The sequence below is a fragment of the Crinia signifera genome, chromosome 6 (assembly GCF_055691185.1).
Source record: "Crinia signifera chromosome 6, ASM5569118v1, whole genome shotgun sequence".
NCBI lineage: Eukaryota > Metazoa > Chordata > Amphibia > Anura > Myobatrachidae > Crinia > Crinia signifera.
Window position 1 is genome coordinate 228876245 of NC_139222.1, and position 12408 is coordinate 228888652.

At 40.1% G+C, this 12408-nt stretch overlaps 1 protein-coding gene across 4 annotated transcripts in view; it reads right to left on the bottom strand.

Moving 5' to 3' along the window:
- The window catches only part of PTEN (phosphatase and tensin homolog), a 64635-nt gene that overhangs the window by 19754 nt on the left and 32473 nt on the right, over nt 1–12408 (bottom strand). For 2 of the 4 annotated variants that reach the window (XM_083149063.1, XM_083149061.1), the window contains exons 3-6: nt 9920–9964; nt 7017–7060; nt 6248–6483; nt 5244–5385 (exon numbers count right to left, since the gene is read on the bottom strand). In XM_083149063.1, the coding sequence (XP_083005189.1) occupies nt 5244–5385; nt 6248–6483; nt 7017–7060; nt 9920–9964 (467 nt within the window). Of the gene's footprint in view, nt 1–5237; nt 5386–6247; nt 6484–7016; nt 7061–9919; nt 9965–12408 lie in introns of all 4 variants that reach the window. The other 2 variants (XM_083149062.1, XM_083149060.1) reach the window with 1 other exon arrangement.

Genomic DNA, 12408 nt, shown 5'->3' on the forward strand with positions numbered 1-12408 from the left:
TAAACAAATAAGTAAACTCTGTATGCCAAGAGGCAACGTGCCCTTCCCAGTGCAGGGTAAGCAAAGTATCTAATTTGGGGTTCAACGTTGCAGTCAGCGAGGCCAACAGCATAATGTTGCACCAAGGCACACTAGTTCTGCCACTAAAAACTGTATCAGTATATTTTAATCTAAATCAAGACACATGGAGAAAGGAGCAGGAAACAGGACACAGACCTGTGTGGCTATTTATATCCACTTCTCAATTGTCACAGGAAATATTTGCCATTTTTTCATTTTAAAGATTTTTAAAAATTTAAATTCAAAGTAATTCCCCATTTTTCCATACCATGACACCTTGGGCATGAAATTGTTATAGACTGGTTGGAAATGACTGCTCTACCTATGTAAAGACATACATATAGTAAGAAAGATTTGCAAAGAAATCAATTACCTAAACGACACTCGACAATGTTAGTTAAAGTAATTTATCACATGGGAGCATTAATTGTTCCAGATCACGGACAAGGCACAAATACCTGGCAGAAGACATCCAGTCAAAGTCACACCGAACGATACCAGCACATTTGACAATTGACTGTCCTCTATTGTGCATCTGTAGTGGAAACATTTTCATGCCAGTCTGAAATAACTTCTAGATGCAATAATAACAGATTACATATGCGCAAAAAAAAAAAGTGTCCAGGAATTCACCAATGACTTAATCGGTAAAAAGACACGTAAGTTTAGATTAACTGCTCAGTGCAATGTGGAATACATAATTAGATAAAAAGTGTCAGACTCAAAGGGGGGTATTCAATGTTTGTCGTGCTCCCGCAGCCACCCCCCAGATGGGGGAGATGGCTGCGCGGCCCTATTTAATGTGGTCTTCCTGTTGACAGCATTCAACAGGGGTTCTCGGCAGAACGAGCCCGACATCACAAGCTGTCGGGCTCGTTTTGCCGAGAAAAGCCAGAAATAGGCAAGTTCCCGGGCGGAGCTCGTCTATTTCCACCCTTAACTCGCGGCAACGCCCCTTTCTCGCCGCTCGGCGGCCGGGACATCGAATCCCGACTGCCGAGCTCAAGTCGAGCTTGCTAGACCCCCAAAGTCAGGTTTACAGACACAAGCAGGATATACAGATATCACCAAGGTGCCAGCCATGTAGAAGTGATACTGGAACAGGATGAGATTGGCAGGTCGAAAAAGGCCGACGTTCCTTAGGTCAACGTGGCCAAAATGTCTAACACAAGCAATAGGTTGACAGTTTAGAAAAAAAAAAAAAATTAATCAAAACAGGTGTTTTTTCAAACTAGTGGGCATATAGCTTGTTTATAAATCGTGCCCGAAGAATGGCACTATTCGCTCATAACCAGTTTACCAATCATAATTAATAGGTAAACACAGAAAATCCCTGGAGGTAAAATATACCCCTTTCACACCAGCCAAAACTCCTGGGTTGTCACGCGGAACAACCCAGGACTAGCGTGAAAGGGTGCCGGGCCAAAAGCCAGGACACTATGCCCCAGGATTTCAACCCTGCTAGCTACCAGGTTTGCTCCCAGGACCTTCCAGTGTTAATGGCTGGTATGAAGAGTGCAGGAACATATCCCTCCTTCCCATGTTGCCTCTGCTGAGTCCCTTTCAAATGACATTCTCATAGAAATGTAGGGTCATCCAGGGTTTAGTATGAAAGTGCCGACCTGGGATTTCCCTACTTCAAAAGCCTGTGTAAATGGGGCCCAACCCGGGAATGTCTCTGCATGTAATGGTGTAATGGTTAGCATTTCTGCCGCACAAAGCGGAGGCCATGGGTTTGATTGCCCTAACTGTGTGGAGTTTGTATATTCTCACTGTACTTGCGTGGGTTTCCTCTGGGTACTCTGGTTTCCTTCCACAATCCTAAAATAAACTGGTAGGTTAATTGGCTTACAGCTAAATTAAACCTAGAATGTCTGTGTGTTCATGTGGTAGGGAACATAGATTGTAAGCTCCACTGGAGCAAGGACTGATGTGAATGTTCATATATTCTCTGTAAAGTGCTGCAGAATATGTGTGGGCTATATAAGAAACGGTTAATAAATAAATGAAATAAGTGTCCCCGGAATTTAATTCCTGGGTTGGTCTCTATTTCTGGTGTGAAAGGGAACATTTTTAAAGCAGCTTCATTTTCATATGCTGGTTTAACCAGGTAATAAAATACAGAAACAGGCGTGTTTTGGAATTAAAAATGTTCTCTTTAAATATAGTAGTTTCGAAAAAAAGAGAAATATATATTTAACACTTTCAGGTCAAACGTCTAGTCAGGCTTAACAGCCCTAGCGCTAGTAGCAGATCCAGTGGTGAGCCACATTAAAATTAGAATTTAAAAAAAAAAAAATTTACAATTAATTTAAACCAGACAGTTTGAACTGCAAAAAAAAAAAAAAATGACTGTAAAGGGTTAACCTCTAATATAAAGTCACACATTTAGCTGTGATGTGAAGAGTATGTTGGGAGTACATTCATATACAATTCAACCAGCTACATGTAAATTGCCCAGGGAAGGGGTGAGGGGGGACATCTTTCACAAATTCAGTGACAACAGCAAATATCCTCTATATTTTGCCACATTAAATTGATGAATGTATTTTGCCTTCTTAAGGTTATGCTGTGAATATAGATAATCTACAGGTTGATTTGCAGTTTGTAAATGTGGTAAACCATGATTCACATTTTCTCGTTTAGCAAGTGAAAACCCAAAGTTTTTGCCAAATGGATTCTTTTTAGCAGGAACATATCACTATGTAGCACAGTATGCTTAATTTAGCAGCAGAAGATGATACACTTACAAATCTAACAGAAGTGGTAATTTAGTAAAGCATTAGGTCACACTAACCAGGTACACAACACCAAAATGCCCAAGATATTTAGAACAGGAAGGGTGGGGGCGATAAACCCAGCAAATAAAACCACAAGAGTGTGCAGAAATTGGACACTACAAAAAGGGTCTGAAGTTTTCAGCCAAATTAAAAACTACAATACATAAAACAAACAAAATCAAACTTTTAAAGCCATACAGTTACAAAGTTTAAAGGGTCTCTGCTACTTCTGGTTTAGCGGGGCACAATGCACTGACCACACTCACAACACTCCCCTACAGTTGTTAGCCGACACTTGCTGGTGACTAATAATTCTGCAGAGTGTACACACAGATTTTGAACTCTGCTGTAGTTGGTAAGTTTGTATGGAATGGACTACTGTTGCTTGGCACTGTGTGACTTTTATAATAATGAGCACTGGGAGGAGAGTTGCAGAGATGACTGCAGAGAAGAAAGGAAGTCTTTGACTCGTCTCAGAAGTTGCACCAGAACCAAGCTAAGCTGGTTTACACACCCTCAGGGTCAAATACGATAATCTGTGTGTGCGTGCCATTTTCTACCCATTTCTCTGTCTCCCAAAGTGGGCTTCATTGCTATGGCATGCCTGGATTTGTAATTCCACAGCAGCTGGAACAACAGACACTAACTTATTGTGCCCCGGTGCTCCTGTCAGCTGTGCCAGTCATCCGTGGCTGTCTGTATTAAAGCTTGGTTGCTGGAAGGCATGGCAGGGAAGCATGCTTTGGGGGTTTGAATAGGCCTAAAGTTTTCCCATCTGGATGAATTTGTACGTTTTCAATGTACTTTATATTATTTAGGTTCATTTTTATTCTGCCAAGATGGTCCGGAAGCAGAATCTAAATACTGGCAAACTTCCCCATAATCAGTAGAACACCAATTTAGACTAACACTAAATATCAAATAACCAACATGAATTTTCTGTTCTAGAAACTGAACGAAGGCAACTTTCTGTGCCACTGGGTCTCTAGAGAAAGAGCAGGGATATGAATATGATGCAGTGAAATTATTTCTGCAGATGTTCAAACTGTGGCCTGAAGGGGGAATACCTAAACATTTTATATTTATGTGGCGGTCGTACAACCCATAAGGGGCAGGTAGGAGTATAAAAACTGTAAACGCATACTATACATTGCATATTTAGCGCCACATTAAAAACTGTGCCCTTTAAAATGAAATGCCCTCCTCAGCAATCAGCACCCTGCCCTAGAATGAGAACTGGTTGGTCATGTACACCACAGATTAATTACAGTCTGGTCACATTCGCAAATTAACTAGAATAGAAGGGAAATGGGTGATGGTTATAAAACTTCAATTGTCCAAAGTAAAGTATAACTATGCTCTGGAGTAACAAAAAAAACCCACCACAACAGGTTTAACTGTGGTCATATACACCTTACCCCATGAACTTTATTTTGCTACACCTGATTTAAAGGAGAAACAAGACCAGTCTCCATTGCAGAAGTTGTCCCGAGACACAAAGCCTTGAGAGCCCCTGAAATTTTTTTGTTGAATGCTCATCTTTGCCCATTAAGGCAGTGATGCAGGGCTGTGGACAAGTCATTCTGCCCCACATTGTGTGTACACAGGAAAATACTGTTACTTGCCCATATGGGATGTCATCATCTACACAACAGCGTCTATCTGTACACTTGCTTTCATAGACATCAGTGCTGACAAGAACCATGGCAAGTAATGCGCACATTGCAACCGCACAATGGACTTGCACACAATTCTACACCAGCTCCGTTACCTGTTGGTATAACTTGTACCACCAGATGCAGGTGCTCCTCATCCGTTCTGCTTTGTGGCCTTATATTTTAGAGCAGGACTCTCACTTACCAGTACAATTACAGACACCATCAGCCTGGGAGCCAACATGAGGCCAGGGCCGAATGTATTCTTAAAAATAGTTTGAAAATCCTAAAACTGTTTTAACCATTTAAACCATCACTAGTTGGCTATACCCATTTTTGGTTAGGTAACAGGTACTATGCTGGGAGAAAAACAGTTTGTACAGTTCATCTAGCTTACTTTTAAAATATAATTGCCATCATGGGCTCAATTAAAATTAGCATAAAGCCAACATTTCAGTATATAGTGCATACTCTAAATGTAACTGTTTCCACCATAGGTACAAATATTTGTCATTATACACCACTATGTAGGCTTTAGCACTATAGCAACTTAAAAGGAATATATATATATATATATATATATATATATATATATATATATATATATATATATATATATATATATATATATATATATATATATATAAAATTTCGACAAATTCGCATTTATACATTACATAGATTTACATTGTCTACTAGGTAATTATTTCTCAAGAATGAAAAGAGAAAATATATTTCTTACACTTACTGCATGTTCCGCCACTGAACATCGGAACGGTTTCAAACATCATCTTGTGAAACAACAGTGCCACTGGTCTGTAATCCAAATTATTTTTTAACAAGTAGCTGTAGTAATATACATAGCGCCTTTGGCTGGGAATTGTCACACCCTAAAAAAACACACAAGGAAAAACTTTGTTACTATGTGCCGTGGAAATTGTAGCAGTTTTTAGTTTTTTTTCTGCCTCGCTTAACAGTCTTTTTAATATCAAGGAGAAAGCTATTGTAGCACACCCAAGTACAGAAATGCTGTTTTTATGATGTACCTGCTACTATCGTTTCCAATCCCGGGATTAGATTGCGCATGTGCAGTCTAATGGCAGGCAGCGACTGAGCATCCGCTCAAACGCTGCCCGGCTTCTCCCATCCCCGGTAGTGCAGCCACACAGCCCGCCTGAGTCACCTTGATCATGGGTGTGCTGGTCGCCAGCCCTAACCGTTCCCTCGCATCGGCTCCCGGAGAACACCCCGCCCACCTGGCAACAACAAACCACCCACCATCCGGCAGCATCAGCCTGCCTGCCCACCTATCCACCCAGATCCCGGCCGTACCTGTAAGTAAATGCGGGGCGGCCAGGCAGTTTTTTTAAATTAGGAAAGCCAATTTTGGGATAGAGCATTTTTTTCAATTGCGAATCCCGGGATTGACTTCACTACCTGCAACAGCAATGGGACTTCTGAAATGCTGGTTCTCATTGTGCAGTATAGGGAATTAGTAGTTTAAAAAAAAGAAAATTAAAATAGAAAACAAATTTGAAAAAAGAAAAAAAAAATACTAACATTTTATGTAGTCATTACAATTTATTTGACCTTATTTGTGGTGCATGCTCTAAAATATACACTACTACAAAAACAGGTAAACACTGTGTGCACACAGCTTAATGATGCCAAATAGTGACTTCGCTAGTGTTCCGCTTTAGCTCAGTAGACCAATTTTTAGCAAGCTTGATGGCTAAACACAGGGCTACTAACCTTTTTGTCTCGAGTCCGCACTTCTCCATAAAAATCTAGTGCTTCTTGTGCCTTCAGAAATTTGCCTCGATGTAACAAATAAGCACAGATCATTACTCCTGTACGTCCTTTACCAGCTTTACAGTGGATTGCCGCTACATTATCATTTTCACTTAGCCATTGGTCAAGATCTTCACAAAATGGTTTGATTAGCTCTAACTGTGGTGGATTGTGGTCTTCAAAAGGATACTGTGCAACTGTATGGACAATTGGTATAGCAAAAGTTTTTTTTTAATTACTGAAACAGTAGTATTAGAAAAGTTCCATTAAGCAACAAATTAAAAACCATCTAAAATGTACATTTCCACTTTAACCGAAAACCTAAGTCAGCAGACTACACAGGTGAATCTGACCTACAATCACACGTGGCAAAACCCAGGAATGCTCTACTAACTTGGCCACCTAAGGATCTTTACTACACTTGTGGTGCCATTTTTTGGAGTGTATTAGGTGCTGTAACTGTGCACATACGAATGCAAACAATCATTTTTGTAACAAATACACCCTGAAATTGCACATTACCACAACATCTGAGGCAACTAAATTCTCTGAATGTTATTTATAAGAACAGGAACACATACAGCTTATGGTAGTGTTGTGTGCTTCAGGCAAACCATCAAGGTTTCATAGTAAGCAGAACCATGTGGCAGCTTCAATTTGTCCTGTTAAACATACATTTAACCAAAACATGAATTCCCTTATCAATTGGATTAAAAAACAAATCACTTACCTCTGCAGGCAAATTTGTTGGTATCGTAATGTCTTTCTGCACATCTAGAAGATAAAAACAGACTTTAGACAAGTATTTACATTACACAATATGCATCATCAAGGGCCCACTACAGGAAGGCTGGTGAAATTGTAAAATTAGACCCATTTTTCTGCTGTTATTTAGTAACAGCGGAAAAAGGGGTCTAATTATTTCTAGTTCCCATTTGCAGAATGCTCTTGTAAAACACATTACTCTGCATTATTTAAGGAGATATGCAATTAAGACCCAAGTCATTGATCTTGGACTGCTCTCAGTGCAAATGCCTTGTGATGTCATTATTGGCCTGGCTCCTTACTCATTATACTCAGCCTGATTCTGGAAAGTGGCCTATGTGAAGGACATGTCTGCCCGTCTTAGATAACGTCTTGTAGAGCAAGCACTTTTAAAGAGAAACAACCATTTATAGAGCTCATGTACATAAAAGTGCAAATGCATATAGACAAATACAAAGCTCAGTTACGTTAAGTTTTGTAGTCCCCCCTACATAACTATGCATATAAATATATATTCTATTTCTCAGTCACCTAATGTACGGATTGCTCGACATGTTGGCGATACACAAAATACACAAATTAGAAGCAATTTGTACATTTCAAAATCTCACAACCATCATAAATGCTGGCAATTCAACTCAATTGCGCCCCACCCCCGCAGTGCTTGCAAGTGCATGCCTTTCATTACTAGTGCTGAAATGTCTGACTTAAGGTGGCCATACACACGCAGATTTATCTTCAGATCTGTCTGGTTGGAACAAAAATATGGTTATGGATGAGAGCAAATGACAGTTGACCATTTGCTTGGAAATGCTGGAAAACTGACAAACTGTCTCATCCATAACCATGTTTTTGTTCCAACCAGCCAGATCTGAAGATAAATGTTACTAGTGTATGGCACCTTTTAGTCACCATCCACTAGTGCGATATTGACACATTTTATGTGATTCCAACACATTGCTGCAATGGAGAACATGAAGTGACATCTCTTTTCATCTTCATGCGACTGCGATGTGAGGCACATTCCCGTGCGCCTTGCATCTCAGTCGCATATCTGAATGGCTGCCATGAATATTTGTCACAGTATGTAGCCCTGGATAGGATCGCATTAGATGCATTGCATGCAAAAGGACTGCATATACTGTATTGTATGCTATCCTGCCACCGTGGTAACTGCAGGGTGATTTGGTGGTGTATCGTATGCGAGGTACAGCATGTGATAACTCGCCCTAGTGGATGGGGGCCTTTATAGCACATTTCAGCTCACTACCTCCCCCCTCTGCAGCTATTCACTTACGAACAAAGCAACAATTCGAATGGCTACGTCGGCTGTCACCAGATTGCATAAGTTGAAACAATTAAAATCCACCAAATAAAAAGAGATCATTGCTTGCAAAATCTTGGAGCGCCCTCCATATGCAGCACAGTGGTAAAGAAAGTTACAAGCTGTAGCCAAAATGTATTCAGTGTGAAAGCCCTGTACAATAGCTGCTGCAACGCAGATCAATAATTTAAATGGGTGGCTCTAATAATGCAACCTTAACAGTTCAGCAGGAAATTAGTAATTAGCTCGGGGGCCACCCGAAATATCCCACATACTGTACACAGGCAGCGTTTATTAGTGTACTAAACACAAAAATGCATTTTATGCACACTTCAGAACACCTGCACGATTTACATTAATGAAGCCGAACTGCTCAGAAAGGATAAGACACAACTGTTCTTTTCCAATATAGCAACAGTCACGTCTTTAGCAGTAAAATAGACACCAATGCGAGTCAGACATGTAAAAAGGCTTCTAAACCCTCTAAAAGGATTTGAAAATATCAAAACCTATAACAAATGACCGTAGCCGGTACTTCTTTCTAAGAAGAACCAATTTCCCAGCATAGGCGTCCTTACTACAATCTGATCAAAAATTTCTAGTAAAAAAACAAAAAAGGCAAGCCCACTAATAAGCACCCCGTATAATAACACGCTAACGCCGCTCCACAACTCTATATGGTGAATAAAAGTAATTTGCATGCCAGTGACCCCATAGATGGGATCGGGCCAACCAATCCACGTGTTGCTCGGTTCAGGCGCACACAGTCGCCACGATGACCTATCTATTTTCCGTCTTTTGATGGGCTCGTAATTATAGTTACAAATATTGTTCCTATTTTTCAGCTTTGCAAATCAACAGCTATGACAGAATTGAGATTGATCAGAAATCGGAACCATTTTATGACCAGCTCGAATTCATTTGCCTTCATCTACATGAAATCTACCACGCTTGGCTCCTACTGAAACTGCTAGGAATTTAATTGGGGTTGTAACATTCTCCCATCTGTAGCCAATTGACACTGTGCACAGAAACAGGAGGTAGAGGATAATGTGTGGTTGTCTATTTACAGTGTATACACCCACCTATATCTATCACATGCAGCCATCTTTTTTGGCGTCTGCAAAAATAGCTGGGTTTTATAACATAAGATTCTTGATCATAGTCTAAATAAATATATCCACCTGTGTGATTTCCAGGAGCTCTTCCCAAAAGTTCACAAGTCAAATGTATTGTCCATGCATTCTATTTCAATTCAACACATGGTCACAGGCCATGAAGCGGGCTCCATTCCAAGTCATTTAAAAGTAGATCAAGTAACATGAACGCCTGCCAAAATTCCATTTAACCTCATCACTCCACCAACACAACTGAGCTAACAGAACTCTCTATTAGGCTCCTCCAACTAATTGTTTCAAACTTGCAAGTCAGTAAAACAATACCCGTCCACTCTGTCTATAGAAATTAAAAGCATTCCACTTTCACTCAGGGCTAATATTTGAACCATGGTGTTTAGTAAAGGAGGCAACTTAATATATACTTACAGATTGTAGATCTTGTAATGGTTTTTATGCTTGGAGTCCAAGAACCTGGGAGAAAGGAAAAAAATAAAAATAAATCTCAATAGCCAATGTGCTTTCTTCGATAACGTATTAGCTTCAGACAAATATTAATGTTAGTAGCCTTAGAATTAAGAGAGGAGCAAGGACTCTTAAAAAAAAACATGTTAAACATTACGGACATTTTTTACAGAAAGCACAAAGATTTAGATGGCTTTAATAATTTTATGAAAAGGTCTGAAAATCTTTAAGAAAACTGCGTATCACAAACCCTGCTCATCGGGATTTAACCAAATTTCAATGGCAGTTTTTGTTTTCCAGTGTTTAGTAACAAATGGTCCACTCATTTGCTCCCATACCAACCAGCCAGATTGGACAAGTGATATAATTGTATAGTGTATGCCCTGCTTTGCTACTGATAACTGGAGCAGGAAGTGAGGGCCCTAACACAATGGATACCCACTAATTGGCCTGCTTAACACAGTAATGTGGAAAGTAGTTGGTTATTTAAAAAAAAAAAAAAAAAAACAAGGAGAGGACCAGTGATGTCACAGCAAATCAGGTGATTGTTTTTGTACAAGATACGGCTTCCAGTGGAGAGGGAAAGTAAAGGTGTGCAAACACGGTGCGATTCGGCTCATGGACGATTTTGACTATTTGCTATTTGACCTATGTGTACACTGTATACCTAGCCATGCCTACAGTGTTTCCCTACTTGAGATACTGATATCGCTGGGCCACGAATTGGGGTATATAGCTTTCACTTAAGTGCCTGAATGACTAGGGAATAATAATATTCACCTAGGGATAGAAAACCTTTGGGATGCCAACTACTTTGGACCTACATATCCCAGCATGCATTACCACAGTTGTACCAGGTATTAAATAGCAGCACGGTGAGAAGCCATACTGTTGTGTTTAGTTCCATAGCAGCTGGAGGTTGCCTACCACTGTTCCAGTCTATATGGATACTGTATACACAATTCATTGTACCCAAGCCATGAGAGGAATATGCTTAACATATTACAGATCCCATAAACACTGCGGGGGGGGGGGGGGGGGGGGGGGGGGGGGAGGAGGACCTCATTGCTTTAGAGGGTTTAGGTTTGCACCATTGGTGCACTCAGCCATCAACCACATAGGAAGGGATGAATTCATCTAACACATGGGTCTTCAAACTGTGGCCCTCCAGATGTTGTGAAACTACAAATCTCAGCATGCCTTGCCACAGTTTTGCTATAAAGGGAGTGTTAAAACTGTGGCAAGGCATGCTGGGATTTGTAGTTTCACAACATCTGGAGGGCTGCAGTTTGAGGACCCATGATATCAGGTTCCACTACTGCTTGGTACCACTGAACGCGCGATATGTTCTTTGGAGGAAGTGAGAAGCGGGTTTAGCATGCAGATAGAGATTGTATGTATGTATGCATGCATGCATGCGTGTGTGTGTGTGTATCTATATACATCTATACATATGTACACACAGAGATAGAGAGAGTGATAAACTTGGGGGATCTGCACACTTCAATAAAAAATAAGGGCCGGGTGCCAGTCCAGAAATGATTAATACGAAAACTATATATCCAAGCAAGCCATTTACAGACAGAACAGCACTCCTTTTTAGCATGAACTAAAGTACATTTTAATATCCAAAAATAAGTTACAGGGTAATTCACAGTTCAGCTTAATGAAGCCAATGCATAATGGACCACAAGTATAATCACCCATCCAAGGCATGGCTATTCAGCAGTCGAATAATCTGTTTCGGCATACAAGCCTCTCTCTTAAGACTGATTTTTGGATATTAAATGGACATTAGTGCATGCTAAAAAGGAGTGCAGTTCTGTCTCTATCTCGCTTGCTTGGATATACAGTTTTCATAAATATAAATATATATACACACACACACACTGATGTGGACTTTGTTTTATTATTAAACATAAATCATATGCCACTATCAGTAGTCATTGACTATACGCTATTGTGTAACTATGTAGTTCAGGAATGCAAAGATATCTAGATGCTGAATTAAGTGCTTGGTGTTTTATTTTTTATTTTTTTGTAGCTGCACCAAATGCACCTCAATAATCACCTCTTTCAAGATCACATAGGTCTCGTTTTGCAGCCATGCTAGCCATAATTATCAGCAACCAGAAAGTCCACCATTTTTATACCTCGACAGGAGGATATTGTCTTCATGAACACTAACCACATCTGCAGAAAAGACCTTTGCATACTATCTCTAATATTCCCAGATGTTATTTTTATTGTTCACTACCAACTACCATGCATAAAGAAAGTCTATTAAACAGATGTGGTCCATCATAAATATGTTGCAGCATCCATAGAGCCAATTTGTTATGCTTGGGCAGATCAAGGTAAACGATCCAGCATAAATCAGCTGACACTTCACCACCAATCAATACATTGTGGCATGTTAAGGTCCACCGCAATCATTCAGAAACATGCATAAT